The sequence below is a fragment of the Sciurus vulgaris genome (assembly GCF_902686455.1).
Source record: "Sciurus vulgaris genome assembly, chromosome: 16".
Lineage (NCBI taxonomy): Eukaryota > Metazoa > Chordata > Mammalia > Rodentia > Sciuridae > Sciurus > Sciurus vulgaris.
This window is the reverse complement of record NC_136477.1, coordinates 47158146-47176453: the sequence shown is the minus strand read 5'-3', so window position 1 is coordinate 47176453 and position 18308 is coordinate 47158146. Positions and strand designations below refer to the sequence as shown.

The 18308-nt window shown below is 43.6% G+C and overlaps 1 protein-coding gene across 9 annotated transcripts in view; it reads left to right on the top strand.

The window, feature by feature from the left end:
- Positions 1-963: 963 nt before the first annotated feature.
- LOC306647287 (uncharacterized protein) overlaps positions 964-18308 on the top strand; it is a 120345-nt gene continuing 103000 nt past the window's right edge. For all 9 annotated transcript variants that reach the window (XR_013760067.1, XR_013760068.1, XR_013760069.1 and 6 more), the window contains exons 1-2: positions 964-1269; positions 3007-3064. Coding sequence is in view for 1 of the 9 variants with exons in the window: in XM_079116518.1 (XP_078972644.1) it covers positions 3024-3064 (41 nt within the window). In the remaining 8 variants the exon portion in view is untranslated. The remainder of the gene's footprint in view (positions 1270-3006; positions 3065-18308) is intronic.

Here is an 18308-nt window from a genome sequence, read left to right as displayed (position 1 = left end):
GCATCCCCGAAACAGCAAGAGCAATGTCCAGAGCCAAGATGCTTCCTTCCAGATGGCTGCCTGACCCTCCCAGCCCCCAGCTCCACCCTGGTGTGAAAGGACATGCTAGTTGGCACAATCAATAGCTCGTTCTTCGGAGGCAAAACAACCACCCCATTGATCAAGGAGGCTGATTTTCTGCCAAGCACTTGGAATGCTTCAAGGCACATTCTGGTCAATCCCAGCTAGATTTTGGGCCAATAGACCTGACTTGGTTCTTCCCTCCCAATTTATTTGGTTCTATAAATGTGAAGGGGATCAATTCCAAATCTGCGTACCCACATCTGGATGGGTTATCAGGTTGGACCAGCTGAAGGAATCCCACTTAAAGAGTTTCCTTTATGGCTAAAAGGAATTTGAATTAAGAAGTTGAGACAGAGCTCACGTGGCTGGCCAGCCCCAGTGCAGCCTCCATATTTCCCAAACATGTCACTTCTTACTTTATGCCCAGAATTTGTAAAGCTGGCTTTTGTGTTCAGACATTTTGGGGGAACTGCTTTTGTGTGTGTTCACCTCAGGGGACGGCTGTGGGGGGTGCTGACATTCCTCCTGATGAAAAGGCCCCTTGCTCCTGTCCCTGGAGACAGCACCTTTGTCCAGCTCTGGAAGGGGTGTGTTTGCCATCCTCCTTGGTGTGAAGTGCTGGGGTTACTTTTGTGTCACTTTATAGACATTGATAAGGAAGATTAATGGAAAAACTCTCCTACCAACCACCAGGAAATTATTTTTCCCTTTTTAGTTTGAAACCAAAGAGGAGCGTGTGCTGAGTGGCCTGAAGAGGAGAGGAGGTTCCTGTTCTCTGTGTTAGCTCAGATCCCCATGCTGTCCTTTTCCTAGGTAGGACTTTTTTTTTTTTTTTTAATCTCTAAGGGACTCTCATTTGACGACCTAAAATAGATCAAACCTGTCAGCAACTGACCTCTGTCCAGTGCCTATTCTGTGCAAGCCCTGGGTCAGTTGCTCTCTCGACCTAGCCCATCTGATTCATAGGACAACCCTGAAACAAAGATTCAACCTACCCCACTGAACAGAGAAGGCAGTGGAGGCCCAGGACACACAGTAGCTAACCAGTGTAGCCGAAATTTAGATCCAGGCCTATCTGCTGTGGGTTCTTTCTACCGTGCCACATGATACCACTCCTGATAGAGTGCTCAGGAGGCCATAATGCTTAGCCTGCATGAGAGAGTGAAGGAAGGAAGGAGCCAGTGAATGAAGCTGCCTCAGGTTCAGGTGAGTTGGTTATATCTTTACCACTCTTCCTTCTCCTGACGCCCTTTCCACACAGTGCCTCAGTTTCCTCACTGGCAGAACAAACATGAATATGCTGGCTCTTGCCTGTGACCTCAGTTGATGGGTCATGAGGAGCAAAGAGTGGGAATCAGCTAGGACAGTGAAACCACTCAGCTGTGACTTTGTGAACAATATCGACATCTCTGAACCTATACAAAGGCCAGAGCAAACCCTTTAAATGGGCATTTTTGTAATGATTAAATGATGTGTATTTTCTGAAGTCCCTAGTACTGAGAGGTATTTATTAACTGTTTTAGTTTTGGCTTATTTTAAAGTCTTTTATTCGGGGGGAAGAAGTAGAGGGGGAAGAAACCAGAGTATGGACATTTTGCTTGACTGAGCATTTATCTAGAAATTGGTCCACAACATTCGTGTGATTCTTAAAAAGGGTTCATGACCCCAAAACATTTAAGAACCACTATAGTTGAATTCAATTTTTGACCCATGGTTAAAAACCACTGAGCTAAGAATACATTAAGTGCCCACATGTTCCTGGAATCATGCCAGGGGCTATTCAAACAAACAGACTATGGGGAATCTGCCTTTTACAAGTTAAATTTTAAATATGGTCCAATTTGTAAGAGGTTGCCCTGGCAGAATTAGGTCATGTGACATGAGATGATTCAATGGCTGAGTTAGGTATATTTGTGGATAAATGATGCGGAAGGGACAAACTATTAAAGATTCACTAACATTGTTAAAGCAATAGATATTCACTTTTAAATTTTATTTCAACCTTTTCTCTCAAGAGAAATAGCTCATAGTCAACTATTACTGGGAACTCACTCTGTACCAGGTGGAGGTTGTTTGTTGATCCTATTTAATACTTTTGACACACTATGGGGAAGATATAGGTATTATCTCTATTTGACTTATAAAGAAGCTCTGATTCAGAGAAGTTAGATGACTTGCTTAAGGTCACACAGCTAGTAAATGGCAATCTTCAAAATCATGAGTTGTCCTGGGATTGATCTTGGAAAGTGTCCTTATTGCTTTGGCATCTTCTTCAACCAGAAGAATCAGAGTATCGGTTAAGATGTTTCTGGCTATACGTGACAGCAATGTCTTACCTGAGCTGCATCTTTACAACAAGGAAGATTATTTTGTCATATTAGAGATATCAAAGGTGTAAATGAATCAAAGGTGTAATGAAACTGTGCTCCATTTCTCTGTGATTCTCTTGGTCCTGTACAACCCTTGGGCTGGCATTAATTCAGGGTTGGGCAGAGTTTTCAGGCAGTTTCTCTTGGTTAGATCCAGATTTAGTGATGTCTGGAGGAAGAGTTGGGAATGGGTCCTTTTTGGGTCTTTTTCTCAGGAATAAGGAGATACTTCCAAGAGACTCAGGAAAATTCCCTTCCTCCTGTCCTAAAGGCAAGGACGTGGACATGACCATGCCTACACCAATAACTGCTAAGGGTCATGCCCTGTGGTTTGAAAGCATCCGTCCTGAACGCATGTGGTGGAAACTTAATCCTCAATGCTACTGCCTTGGGAGGTGGAGCTTCATGAGAGGTGATTAGGCCACAAGGGTGGAGCGAATCGATTGATATTGTTATCACAAGAGTAGGTTCACTACAGTGGGAGTGAGTTAATCGTAACAGGAGGAATTCAGTACCCTTTTACTCTCTCTTTCTGCTTCCACCCCACGATGCCTTCCGCCATGTTTCGACGCAGAAGAAATCCCTTGCCAGATGCTGATTCCTGAATCTTGGACTTCCCAGACTTCAGAATGGTAAGAAATAAACTTCTATTCATTATAAATGACCCAGTCGGTGGTATTCTGTTGCAACAGCACAAAAGAGATGAAGACAGGCTTGGAATTACTCTGATAATTTCCAAGTCAGGGTGGAAAGGATGTTGAAGGATCTTTGAAACGAGATTTTGGTGAGGGCCATGCTAGCTCCTTGACTTTTCCTGAATTGTGCCTCAGTTCTTTCATTTGTATGACAACTATAGTAGCGTCTGCCTCAAGGCTGTCCTGAGGATTGGATGAGATGATATTTGTCTAGATGATATTCATTGTTCTTTTGGAAAAATGTTACCTCGAGAAACCTGGATAGTTTGGCAAAATGGTTGAAGGAGATCTCGTCCAGTCCTCTTCTTGTGCAAAGATGGGCATGTGACCCAGGATAAGCCAGTTAGATCCTTTTTATGGAAATTTGGATTTTCAGTGGGGAGGAGGAATCCTCAAACAAACCAACAACCCAACAACGCATGAAAAGGGCTGACTGAAAACCACACCTTGGTCTCTTCTCTGAGCACTCCCAGGGCTGCCAGTGGGTTCTCCCAGTTCTGTGGGCTTCCCACTGTCCTTTTGACATAGATTGGACTCTCTAGAAACAGAGCCTGAGGTGGGGATTCTTGGCACATGGCTTATTGATGCCTTCCTAAGGAAGTGAGAGAAGCTGGACAGGGCAGGGGAATAGTTGAGGAAAGGTGTTGTCTCAGCTGGAGTCTGGCCTCAGCCTAGAAGGCTATGGGGTCTGAACTGCATCCCAGAGTAAGTTCTGCCTTCAGGCAAGGGGGTTGGCCTTTTTTTTTTTTGACTCCCTTATCAGTCCAATGGGAGGCAGAGGGTAATCTCCCAAGGGAGGAGCTCCCTTTGGCAGAGGGAGAAGGGGAGAGGTAGGTAGTGGATGAATGTGCCAATGGCGAAGTGGATCTGTGTGGAACAATGATAGCATCAATTATAATTCCCTACATCTCCCTTTCTACTTAATGAATCAGTGTTTTAGTCAGCTCTTTGGTTGCTGTCACTTAAAGGTCTGACCAGAACAATTGTAAGGGAGGGAAAGTTTATTAGAGGGCTCTCAGTTTCAGAGATCTCAGTTGGTAGACAGAAGGCTCTATTCCTCGGGTCTCAAGGTGAGGTAGAACATCATGGCAGAAGAGTGTGGCAGAGGGAAGCAGCTCACATGGTGGTCAGGAAGCAGAGAGAGAGACTCCATTCTCCAGATACAAAACATATACCCCATAGCCACACCCCCAATGAATCACTTCCTCCAGTCACACCCCATCTGCCTCCAGTTACCACTCAGTTGATCCCATCAGGGATTAATTCACCGATTGGGTTAAGGCTATAACCCAATCATTTCTCCTTTAAACCTTTTTGGTCTCACATGCGAACTTTTGGGGGACACTACATCTAAACCATAACTGCCAGAGTTGCTTCCTGTTGCTAGTTCCCTAGCTAATGTGTTTTGTAAAGTACTGGCAGTTATTACTATCATTACTGATACTATTACTGATATTATCTTTAGCCACTACTCTTAAAATCTGCTCAGAAGGTACATGACTTCTAAAGAGTGAGGGATGAAGAACCTGCTATAAATCTTAGATCATCAGTTCAGTATCAGGCCACTTTATTATTATCATCATCATTATTATTTGCAGTTCTGAGAGTTGAACCCAGGGCTTTGAACATACTAAGAAAGCACTCCACACTGAGTTACATCTTCAGCCCTTTTTATTTTTAATTTTGAGATAGGGTCTCACTAAGTTGTCCAGACTGGCCTAGAACTTGTCATCCTCCTGTTTTGGCCTCCCAAGTAGCTGGGATTATAGGTGTGTGCTACTGCATCCTGTGAGATCAAATTTTGAAAGAGAAAAATTACAGAGGAAGTATAAAACCCTTAGCGTTTCTCAAAATTCAAATGATTTTTAATAAGAAAGGAAAATGGGAGTGAGAAAGGAAGCTGAGGAATCTTGGGCTCTGAAACAATCATTCTCAGGCCCCCACCCATAAATAATTTAATTAAATGATAAAATCTACTCTTTTAAGTGGAGTGTTGATCTGTTTGAATTCTCATAGATATCCACCATGTTTCAGAAAGGACTGATTTATAAATATTCTTTTATTTGATGCATCAAGCCCATCATCTTTTTTGCAATTCCCAGAGTTTCCCTTACCAGCTATTGCTATTATTTCCTGTCTGTGTAAAGGCACTATCCTTTTTCATTAAAGAATACACTAGATGCCAGTCTCTCTGCTAAGCAAACCAAAGATACCCAGTTGAATCACTGTGTAAGTTTTGACAAACTTACAGAATAGAAAAGGAAATGTGAACATAAATATGCGTATATCGAAGAAGAACACAGCACACGTACTACCTAAAAGGGGGGCACACCCAAAGCCTAGGACTGGGGACATAGCTCTGTGGCAGAGAGATTGCCTGGCATGTGCAAGGTCCGCTGGGTTCAATCCCCAGTACTGCAAAAACCAACCAACAAACAAACCCAAAGCCTACAGGGATCAGTGGAGGTTTAGAGGGTGTTATGGTTTGGATGTGAGGTGTCCCCCAAAAGTTCACATGTGAGACAGTGCAAGAAGATTCAGAGGAGAAATGATAGGGTTGTAAGAATCTTAACCCAATCAGTGATTTAATTCCCTGATAGGGATTAGCTGAGTGGTAACTGAAGTGGTAGGGTATGGCTGGAGGAGGTGGGAACTGGGAAGTAGCTTTGAGTATATGTTGGTATCTGGCAAGTGCAGCCGCTCTCTGCTTCCTGATCACCATGTGAGCTGCTTCCCTCCTCTACACTCTTCTGCCAAGATGTGTAGCTTCACCTCAAGTCCCGAGGAATGGAGCCTGCTCTCTATGAACTGAGACCTCTGAAACTGTGAGCCCTTAAATAAACCTTTCCTCCTCTGCAGTTGTTCTATTCAGGTCTTTTAGTCACAGCAGTGAAATCGTTGACGAAAACAGAGGACTTCCTGAGAGGAGCTCGGTGAAGTCATGAAGCAATGGTTGCATGGCACTGTGCTTTGACAATGGATGGAGTTTAGACTTTCAGAGATGAGTCATTCGTGGTGGAGAGCACAGTGCGAGCTAAGCTATCAAAGCAGGGGATTGTGAATGTGTTTGGGAAACATCAAGTGGCTCGGCTCAGGAAGTAGCTTCTGAATGTAGATTGACAATCCTGAGATACCTAAAAGAGCGAAGTGCTCCTCTATTGTTGGTCCAGCTGAGTCGCCTTGTCTCTGTGATGGAGGCAACAGCAGAGGACACAAGGGTATGAAACCTCAGAGCAGTGGGAAGGTGGACGAGTCTTTAGGGTCTTTCCTAATGTGGTAATGAATTTGGTCTGTGGTGCAGGGGCAAAGTTGGGGTGCTTTTAACAGGAAGTCATATGATGACAAAACTGAGAGCTAGGGAAGGAAGGAATTGGAAACTAGTAAGCACAATCTGGTCCTGACAGACTCTCCCCTGGGCCATCTATGGGGTATCATAGCCCCAGCATCAAGGTCTAGGACAGAAGAGTAGCTACAGAATTTGAACCCATTAAGACTAATGAGAACTCTGTGGTATTGAGAACCACCTGAGATATTCCTTTCTCAACTACCCCAGTGAACCCAATCTTACCTGGATGGAGTATCCTGAGCTCTTTCTGTTTTCATTTGCTCCAACAGCAAACTTCACTATCAGAGAACTTGAGCAAGCTCTATCTATAGCCTCTCTGTATCTCAGTCTCTCACCTGTAACAGGACTTATAATACGTTTACCTCATAGACCATTTTTGAGGCTGAAATGTGCTAATACATAGAAGATGCTTAGCATAGCACAAGCCAATCTACCTATTTCTCGATCAGCTTCAAACTCAAGTGGGGGCAACTGCAAGCCAGATTGTCAAGAGCAGGGAGTCAGGGGGATGAGACCCATCTCCCAGGATGGAGTATCCTGGGGGTCATTGCAAACTGCAAGAACCACAGGCGAGCTTGACACCTGGTGCTGGAGAGCAGTGTCCTTTTCCCCAACAGAGGTCTGAGGTCACACTATTGACATCACATAGAAACTTCCATTTTGGATCCACAGATGCAATTAATACGTGCACAGGGAAGGGCAAAAATGTAAGTGTCTTGTCACTTCATAGGATTCTCAGGATCATCACATCCAAAGAGCTCTTATCTCAGCAGCATCAACCCTTCAACCATGTGAGAAAATGGGGCTGTTTTTCTTGAAACACTTTTTGAGAAAGAGAGAGAGAAAGAGAGAGAGAGAGAGAGAGAGAGAGAGAGAGAGAGAGAGAAAGAGAGAGAGAGAGAACTCCTTAGAGGAGAGATGATAAAACAATAAATGTGGAAGCATCTGAAGCAGAAAGGCTTTGGGCAGTAAAGGATCCAGGTTTCCACACAGTGTCCCTGGGGCTGCTGGGACCAGCAGAGAGGATATGAATGCGCTGTCAAAGGAGGTTTGTCTGAGCGACTACAGAGAGGAAAGTGCTGACATCACTAATGGAAAGTGAGAGAAAGCAAAAAGGGCACGCCCAGTCATGCTTTAAGATGACTGTCTTATTGACTGTGGCTGAAAGGATTGCTTGCAGCCCTGGAGCCTGGAATCACAGGACTTCAGAAATGCATGAACTTTGTTTTCCTGGGGGCTGGACTCTGACCTACTTCTTATGGTCCATTCTCCTCCTGAGATGTTTGCCTGCTTTTGAGCTGACATATTCCTTTCCAGAGCCCTCCAGGTAATGGTGCATACAGCACAAATGCTCACTAAATAAAAAGCATCTTCACTCTGCACATCTTCATTCAGGAATTGGTATTTGAACTTGATATCTCTCTTCTCTGGTACCACTCCATCTTCTCAAAGGAAAGGGCTTTAAGGAGGTCATACCTTTAGGTATGCTAATATATTTTGGATATGAGGTGTCCCTCCAAAGCTCCTGTGTTAATGCAGGAATATTCAGAGATGCAATGATTAGATTAGTAGAGCTGTAACCAAATTTGCCCATCTTAATTTGAATTGACTAACTGGGGGTAATTGTAGGTAGGTGGTACAGAGCTGAAGGAGGTGGGCCACTGGGAGCATGCTCTGGAAGGGTGCATCTTCTCTGTGGCCTCTCCCCTCTGCTTCCTGGTTGCCACGAGTGGCTGCCATAAACTCCTGCGCCACATCCTTCCACCACAATGTTTCTCCTCATCTTGGGCCCAAAGCAGTGGAGTTTGCTGACCATGGACTGAACCTCTGAAACTGTGAGCCCAAAATAAACTTTTCCTCCTCTAAGTTGTTCTTCTTGGGTATTTTGGTTTCAGCAATGCAAAGCTGACAAGTACATCTACAAAGTCTTGCTTTAAGCCAGTTGTCTTTGGCATAGTTGTCCCCTTTTCTCACTCTAACGGGTGTCCTTAGTTTGGGTTCTCTCTGAAGGAGACACAGAGATAAGGATTCAAGTACAAGCTGTTTATTTGGGAAGTGCAGGGAACACACTGCTAGAAGACCAGAGGAGTAAGATGAGGAGAAGAACACAGTTAATAAAGAGTATTGCTATTCAGCCACCCATAGAGTGGACAGCTGGAGCTAATTTAGGAGGATACTCTGGGAAATGATACAAAATGTGTGTCTCCAAATGCTCTCATAGAGGGCAGGACAAGGGAACTGGAGTGTTTGTACACCAACTCATGAATCAAAGAGCTATTCTTAAGGGCTATTAATTCCCTACTACTTCTAGTCCACTCCATAGGCAAAACAGCTTTTTGTGGTTCTGAGAGGGAAAAAACAAAATCCCTCAGGCACAGAAAATCAGATTCCACACTGGAAAGTCAACTCTGGTAAGTCTGAAGAATGCGAGTGGGTGCTGATGGCATCTGTGGCATTGCCACACCCATTACTACCCTTCCCTCCATTATTTAGTAGGCATTATGACATCTCCAAGCTCACCAGTAACTTCCTGTTCCTCAAATTCAATAAATGTTCTCTTCAAATTTCTCTGTGGCTTCTGTCTTTATTTTCTGTTGCTATAATAGAATACCTGTGGCTATATTCTTTGTGAAGAAAAGAGATTCATTTTGGATCATAGATCTAAAGGTCAGTCCCCCAAGAGTGAGAATGCACTCGTGAGAAAGGCATAAATCCATTCATGAGGGCTTCTCCTTCATGACACAAGCACCCCCACTGGGCTTCATCTCCACCATGATTGCAATCAAATTTCAACATGATCTTCAGAGGGGATAAACCATATTCAAACCATAGCAGCTTTCCTGGTTCTTTTAATTGCTGTTCAACCTCTCCCTCTTAACTCTGCTTTCCTGATACTGTTTTGTTTTTCCTTAATTCCTCAATGTACCTATTGTCTTTGACTAATTGTGTACAGTTTTCAAAGACTCCCTTCTCTTTAGAAGGTAACTTCAACAGTTACCTCCATTTAGATGACTCCGAATTAATAATATTCTCTCAAATTCACAAATGATTTTGATCTATACAAAGGGCCTTTCTCACTGGAGCTTTTTACCCTGGGTCTGGTGCTCTTTCTGCTACAGTTTGCCAGTCATGGTTTCTCTCTGGGAACCTGCTTCCACATTCTGATTGCCTGCTCAGTCAGTATCTCTTGATATATTCTTCCATGGTCTCAATGTGCTCAAAGCTTTTGTTGAGTTTTACTTTGAGGTTGAGCTATGCCAAATCCTCAGTTCGAGAAGTTTCTTTACCACAGAGAAGTCCTGTGCCTCCCACCTCCTGTGTAGGCTTGTTCAGTAGTGTCAGCCTGAGCAGCTTGCCCTCCCCTCTCTACCTAGTCTTACTGTTGCCACTGCATTTGCAAGTGACATGAGCCCCAGTTGACCACTGTTAGAGAAAATGATCAAATCAATGCAAAACTTGCAGGGAAGGCAGAGTCTACTGGGCTTCCAGGACTACTGGGACCAAGTTCTCCAAGGTCATCCGCATCCTTGCTTTTTCTCTAATCTCTGCTGCCTTTTCTCAGCCTGGTCTGCTCTTAGAGAAGGACCCATGACCATCTGCAGCTTCTCCCCATGTCTCATGAAGTAGGACTGGATCCTTTCTCTTAGTTCCAGTTTTTTAAAAACTAAATTCTACTTGTTTAGAATTGGATCCTATCCTCACTCCAGTGGCTGAGGCCTACAGGTCACTTAACATTTGCAGTCTCATCTAGAAATGAATCTCAAATGCTTAAAATGGGGAGGGGACAATTTCCCAAAGGAAGTGGGATATGTTTCCAGAAGAATAAGTGAGGAGTTCTGGTGATTCAAATAATTGCCATGCTTTTTACCTCCTTTGGAGATCCCAGTTCCTGTACGCAGCCTTTTCTGGTAGTCTAGCCCCTTATGTTCTTTTCTCCCTCTCGATGATCAAATTTTTCAAATGTGCTGCTTACCTGTCGTTTAGTCTCATGCTGCCTTACCGTGTCTGTTCTGTTATTTAAAGTAATTGCTACCATAATATTTTATTTAACTATTCACCTATTTAGATTATTCTCTCCTTAGCTTGGCCGTTCTTGGAATGTAGGGCTGTCTTCGATTACTTTTTTATCATGTGAGACACCCAAACATGAGATGTTGCCCAGACCAGGCTCAAAAACAGTTTGTCTGTTTGATTTGGTTCCCGCTGGTCTGTCCTCTGTGTTGAACACATCAACCTGGGAGGTCCTTGTGGAGAAAACATTGTGTTCTGAGAGTCAGGGGACCTGGCTTCTGATTCTCACATGAGCTGTAAGATGCTGGCCAAATAACAACTCTGTTTCATAGATTTTCCATCTGTGAAATGATGTCAATAAAATGTGCCCTAACTCTTAGGGTTGTTGTGAGCACACACTGGGAACCTTAAAAAACGTGCTGTATTAATATAAGTTACGTTTGTTTACACTGATATTTCAAAGCAAGAACTCAGATGTTGCTAATAAGGTATATTTTTCAGGTACAATTCTTGCTACCGAGTTTGCATTTACACAATCGTTTCCTTCCCTAGGTAAACCATTCAATTTGCTAGAAACATGAACCAGTGATTAAGTCAGCCATTTAATTAACTTATAAAAGCTTTGTGTAACTTTAAAGACAATCTAATAGTAAACTTTGGTTTCCAAATTTTCTATTAGGAAAACTCATTTCTTTGGTCCCATTTGGCATCAAAGTGCCAAACTGGCAAATTAAGACTTTCCTATGAGTGTGTGTGTGTGTGTGTGCGTGTGTGTGTGTGTGTGTCTTATTTTATACTTTGATAACTGTTTAAATAACTTTTTGTAATGATATAAATCATTCTCTTTAAACATCAATCTTTCTTTCCCTTATAGTTGAAGAATCCAGACTGTAGTTCTTTTCTCTTAAACTAGTTGCAGACAATTCAAATTTATTCATTATTTTGTGGATACCAGATAGACATAAAAGTTACTGGGTTGATGGAGTCAACAGAAATCAAGCAGGTCAAAGGGGTCTTAAGGAGTACCCAGTCAGATGGTAAACAACCCTTTATAATTATCCACAATTCTTCTTATAGCAATTCTTTTTTTTTTTTTTTTTTTTTTTTTTGACAGTGCTGGGGATCAAACCCAGGCCTTTGTGCTTGCAAGGCAAGTACTCTACCGACTGAGCTATCTCCCCAGCCCCTTCTTATAGCAATTCTTAAACAGTGAACTTCTCAGACAAAATAGTGTATGAATTGGGGTGGGCTAAATGCCATAACAAACAGCCCCAATTTTTTTTTTTTTTTTTTGCGGTATTGGGGATTGAACTCAGGGCCTTGTGCTTGCGAGGCAAGCACTCTACCAGCTGAGCTATCTCCCCAGCCCCACCCCCAATTTTTTAAAGATATTTTTATTAGTTGTTGATGAACCTTTATTTATTTATATGTGGTGCTGAGGATGGAACCCAGAGCCTCACACACGCTAGGCAAGTGCTCTGCCACTGAGCCACAACCCCAGCCCCCCCAAATTCTAATATCTTAACATAGTAAAAATTTATTTCTCACTTTCATGAAGTGTAATGTGTATGTGTGGCTGTCTTCCAAGTGGTGACACAAAGACCCAGGTTCATTCAATCCTATGATGTCACCATCTTTGACTCATGGCCTCCAAGGTCACCAGGAAAGGAAATGTTAGCGCAGACAAGGCACACTGGATTACCACCTGAACCTGGTAATGGTTCACAAATGACCTCTGCTCATTTCCTTTGGTCACATTGGTCCATCTAGTCACATGGACCAGCTTAGATGCTTGGAGGCTGCTTCCCAGCCTCAAGTATACTGGTCAAAAGGGATGCATATCTTAGGTAGACTACTAGCTGGCTCTGCCCCAAGTTGTACTATTTTTTACAGGTGACAAAATTGAGGGAGTTCAGGAACTTCCCTAAGGTCCCATAGTCAATGTGTCCAGAAACCAGATTTAAACCCTTTTGTTTGATCCATAGCTCACACCCTCACCACTCTGTAACCTAACTTCCTTGCCATGACCATGTGGCAGGCTCCGGGTCAGGGTTGGCCTTAAGTACATGATCTGCCCATTAAATGCCTTTTTCTTGCTTCTATCAGTCTGGAAAGCTGGTCCTGCTGCTGCCTTAACTTCCTAGGCCTGATTTTCTTCACAGCTCTTGGCTGCGACTTGAGGTCTTGCTAGTTTGCCACATCTCTCTCCTTCTCCAGATGCATTCATAGCACTGGATAAAGTTTCCATTTTTGTGGCATGGAAAATAAAGAAGTGGGATCAGAGTTTTCACAACTGCTATTTGAAGAGGATGGCAGGAATTTGCATATATAACTTCAGGCATCTTTGGCTATAAATAGTTATATTATTTTCATTTCCCTCAGATTAGTAAATGGTCAGTGTAAAAAGACAGACAGGGCTGTAAGCATTTTTGACTCCATGAGACTATTTGGGGTTGGATCGTGGAATCAATTCATTTCGTGAGCACAAATATGTGCATGACACTCCTCAGAAGCAACAGGACAAATATATATTAGACTTTTTACCTTGGAGTTTTGGATGAACCAAAGCAGAGAGTTGTGCTTGCATTTGCTCTGCCTGATGCAGATATATGGAACATCAGTGCCATCAACAAAACCCAGATTACATCAAGTTGTAGTCACTATGGCTGTATCACAAAAGACCTCTAAATTAAGTAACTAAAATAGCCATATGTTATGCCCCAGATCAATGGACCAGGAATTCAGATTGGGCACAGCAGGGGATAGTTTTTGTTTGTTTCCCAGTTTCTGGGGCCTCATTAGAAGCCTCAGTAGTGGAGGGGTGGGATCATCTGAATGTTTATTCGTTCACAAGTCTGGTGGTTTGTGATGGCTATTGATTGGGAGGCCTCAGTTTCTCCACATAGACCTCTCTGTGTCATCTTTTTTATGGGATAGTTGGGTCTTCTTACAAGTATGATGGCCCGCTATTATATATAATTACAATGTACCAATAAAAGAATATAATCTTGACTTCAGCTCTGCAAAGTAGGTCACGTTTTCTCCTTTATAGATGAGGAAACTGAGGCCTGGAGAAGTTAACTGAATTATTAAAAGATACAGAGCTAGCAAATGGTAAAGTCTAATTGCAAGACCAAGCCTGGCTGACTTCAAATCCCATACGCTTTCCCACAGATCCTATATGATTCCCGATAGGGATGACTCATTCCTTTAATGAAAGGAAAGCTTGGCAGAAGAAGACTGGAATGGTGGAGACGGGGTAAAGGGAAGTTCAGACACTTTGAATTAATGGTAATTTCCATGAAGGTGCTTGTTCTAATAATTTCCACCTTCCAGAATCCACACATCCTTGGAGCCCATCAAGTCAAGCGGATGTAATTTAAAACTTTCTCTGGTTTCCAAACAGCTGTAATACATTTACTTTGATTCTCCAGCATGTATAAAATATTACTCAAAGACCACAGGATTGCATAATGTTAAGGGACAATGAAATCCACCCTCCTTCAAGAGGGCCCAAGGAGAAACTCTGGCAAGACTTCACTAGAATGACCGAAGAGTTCATTGTCAAAATCAAGACTTTTTGATAGTGAAAAAAGGTGCTATTGATAATTATGCTGGAGGAGGGGTATACAGGGACTGTTCCATGTCTGGAGCTGGAGGATTGTTATATGGGTGTGGACCCATGCAAAAATCATTATGTTGTAATTTTAAAAGGTAGATACTTTACTGATGAATGTTATCCCTCAATTACAATCAACCTGAACACAAAATAATGGTAATTATGCCAGGACAACAGGCATAAACAAGTTCTATCTCAGGCAAATTGGTACATACAGTCACTCTGGTCATGACCAGTTTCCAAGCTGACTTCTGGGCAAGAGGGTGCTTCTGCTCAGAAATGATTGGTTTTCAAAATCAGGATTCCATAAATAAAAATTGCATCTTTGGGCCCTCTTCTATAGTACTCACACTCACATGATGCACCTAGAATCATGGTCACCCTCACGAACTTCCATCTACACACTCACATTCACACTATCTAAATTCACACACACACACACATACACACGTGTTTTCACACACTCAATTTACATCGACAAACTCACATTCACACAGTATACCCCCACATGCACATTGAAATTTCCACTCACTCATAATCACACTCACAAACACACATCCACGCACACAATGCATATTTACACACTCATATTCTCAATCACACACCTCCATTCACACTCACATGATGTACTCCTACACTCACAGGCATACTTACACTCGAGTCCACCTATATTTGCACTCAATGAACACATACACACTCCCATTTACATCTGTGCTCACTCTCACACATATTCACACAGCCACTGTACACACAAACACATTCAGGCAGACACACTCATACACACTCTTTCTTTAGTTCTCTTGGGAAGACTCAGAACCACAATGGGACCTATGAGAACTTTGTTCTCAGTCTTTCTGCATGGCTAGCTGTGTAGGGATCCTGTCTTGTTGCATTATTTTCTCTTATGCTGTGTGTGTGTGTGTGTGTGTGTGTGTGTGTGTGTGTGTTTATTCAACAGAACCTCAGGGCTTTTTGTCCCAAAATAAAAATGTTCAAATCATAGCACATATATTTATATTGCACATCAAATCTGCATAAACAACAATAGATATTTTTGCTAAGTCTCATAACACTGAAAACAAACAAAAATATAAACCTATAACCAATCCACAACTATGGGGTTCATAATTGTATACTTTGTGTTTTAAATAGGGCTCTGAAGTTGGTGGATTTTGTGTGTTGGGGGGTGAGGGGGTAGTGTTGGGGTTTGAACCCAGGGGTGCTCTACCCCTGAGTTATAGCCCCATTCCCTTCTTATTTTTTGTTTTGGGACAGGATTTTGCTAAGTCGCCCAGACTGCCCTCACACTTGTGATCCTCCTGCCGTAGTCTCCTCAGTTGCTGGGATTACAGGCATGTGCAACTGCACCCAGCTTCATTGGTAGTTTTGATATTGACTGTTTTACAATCCTCAAGCTCCAGGAAGCTGGGCCTTAGAGACATGGGTGTGTTTGGACCTTTTGTGTCACTGATGGTGTCACAGTGGCAACTGCCCTGCTGGAGGAAGGGGCAGCAGGGGTTGTGCATTGGGAGTGGAGGTGATGGGAGGGGCCTGGGGGAGGTGAAGTTCTGACCATGGTCGGCCTGATGGTGTGGCAGAAGTGGTACCAGTGGTGGTGATGGTGGACGCTGATGTTGGCTGAAGGTTATGGAAAACAACAACCCCCACGGAGAAAAGGAGGACAATGGGTCCCAGAGAGAGAAGGAAAAAAATGGGCTCTGGACTTTCCCAATTTCCCCATTCTACAACTGTTTCCCTCACTGCCCAACTGACACATTCTGCTGTGATGAAGTCTCACCCAACCCTAGAAAACTCAGACCCTTACTGTAACCAGTTGCCATTTTCTCTTGAAAACATGCCCCTCTGCTGCTTAATAAAACATCGCCGATTCGTTGAGGTCTGACTCTGTTTCTTTTACTTTCTCTTTCATGTGCTTTCTTTGGCCATGGTTGTTGGGGGTGGTGAGGTCCAATCAATTTTATTTCCCTCCTAGGAGATCCCTGGGATTCTTGTATAAATTGTGCACATTTTCCTTGGACTTTTACAAACCACAAAAGGAGCAGTCTCCCTGACTAAATAAAAAGTACAACCCAGCTTATATTCTCACAGCGAGGAGAGGCCCTAAACAGTGACTTGACAACTTCTTTTGCTAAGGAAGAGGGAGGGGTGGAAATCCTGGTGGGCTACCCTACTACCCAGTTTTTAATTAACCACAATAAATTGTGTATAGTTTCAATTATAAGTTTGAACATCACTTGTCAAAGCTGTACTTGTCCTAATGAAGTCCCTAGTAAGTAAATCTCCCCAGGTATTACAGAAAAGAATGGACCTGATGGGTAACTATGTAGTAAGGAGTCTGGTGCCTGGGTGGCAAGAAGTCTTTCTTCCAATCTCCTCTTGTACCCCCAGATTAACCCTAAATACGGGCCACCGTTCCTATAGCTTGGCTCTGACTCCATTTATTGATCGCTTACTATGAGCCAGGCATCATGCTAGGTGCTTCACATAAATTATCTCAATGTAATTTTTAACAATAATGGTGAGAGGAAGGCAGTATTATCTCCATTGCAAAGTCTCTTAGACTGAAGCTTCAGAGAGAGACAGTAACTTGCCTAAGATCACACAGCTTATAAGTGGGAAAGGCTGAATGCAAAGTACTGTACCTCATCTCATTGGTACAGTTCTCTTGTTCTCAGCAAGAAACACTGAACAAGGACATTTTTGGCCTAGCAATGGTAGATTTTATCTGTCCCAAAGCCCAGCATACCAGCAGGGGCTCCCTGTAAAAGACAAAAGACAGAAAGACAAGAAGCTACCACAGTTAATGTGAGTTATTAATGTCTTGTTAATGCCAACACTGAATTTCTGATCAGAAGAATATTTCTGTGACAGAAATCAAGCCATTTAGCAATCGCTCCCAGTAAAAAGATCTTTTTTTCCTTTTGATCCAGAAGTGTCCCTTCAGAATAATACTGGGAGAGGACTGGTTAAGAAGGGTCTATGTTTTTCTATGCATTTCTATTTTAAGACAATAAAAGAGCTTTCCATTTGCAACATGTTTTGTTAGAAGAACTCCCTTCTCAGAAGGAAGCCACAGGTCCTCCTCAGGGGGCTGTGAAAAGCAGGCGTCTGTCAAGCCTGATGGTTTGAAGCAAGGTCATGGGGGTGGAGCAGGTTGAGACAGATGATGGGACAGTTTTAGAAAGCTAGGACTCCGGGGGCTTTCCCCCACTTGTCCCACTTCAAGAGAGGGGAACAGGAAAGGCCATGGCACCTTTGAAGTGTCTAGTGTTAGGCTGACTCCAAAGTAAACCTGAGGACATTTGCAAATGAGGATGGGAACTGTGGGTGGGGGAAGCCGCAAAAGGAAATGGCTCTTGCAGATGCAGTGACGGGATCTGAGGGCCATGCTGAAAGGAACGATCATGCAGCAGACCAAGGAGTTGCCTCCAAACGCCACCACGTGCCTTTTGGTCCCACGAGCAAGTGGTAGTTATGACTCCCCTCCAGGCAAATGCCGGAGGCTGTAACAGTCCTGGCAGGGCTAGACAAACGCCTGCTCCCAGCCTGCCCTGGCAGCAGCGGTAGCGGATGGTGTATGAGGGGGAACACGGAGAGGAGAGGCACAGGGAGGGATTGGCTCTGGACCCCAGAGCCTCTGAGAGCAGATGGGCCACGAGGGACCGGGAGCTCCAAGGCCTGCTGCTGGGCTTCCTTGAGTCTCTCTGGCCAGTGAGCACTTGGCACCTCTTTGTCCCTCCCCAAGGAGAGGGAAGATGGTCAGGACAGAGTTCCAGGGGCCTGCTCAAGAAAGCCCTGTGGGCCCTAGGAGAACTGGGAAGGATTCAGGGAGCCAGAGAGGAGGAAGGGGCTGTTTCCTTAGTAACTCTTCTGTTGTGGCAACAGTAGACCGGCTCCCTGCCTTTAGGGTTCCCTGTGGAGCTGTGGTAAGCCTTTCCCAGTGTGCCAGCGGAAAGCTATGCTAATGATTTCTCTTTGCCAGAAATTTCCCCACGGGTCTCTCTTGAGCAGGCTAGGAAAGGGCAAGTTGGGCCCAAACTGATAATAGACAGCATGGGCACCAGAATGCAGGTGAACAAAAATACGGGAGAAGACTTGGAGTGATTTCAAAACACACGTGTGCGCGTGAACACACACACACACACACACACACACACACACGCATGCACACACACCCTTTTAAT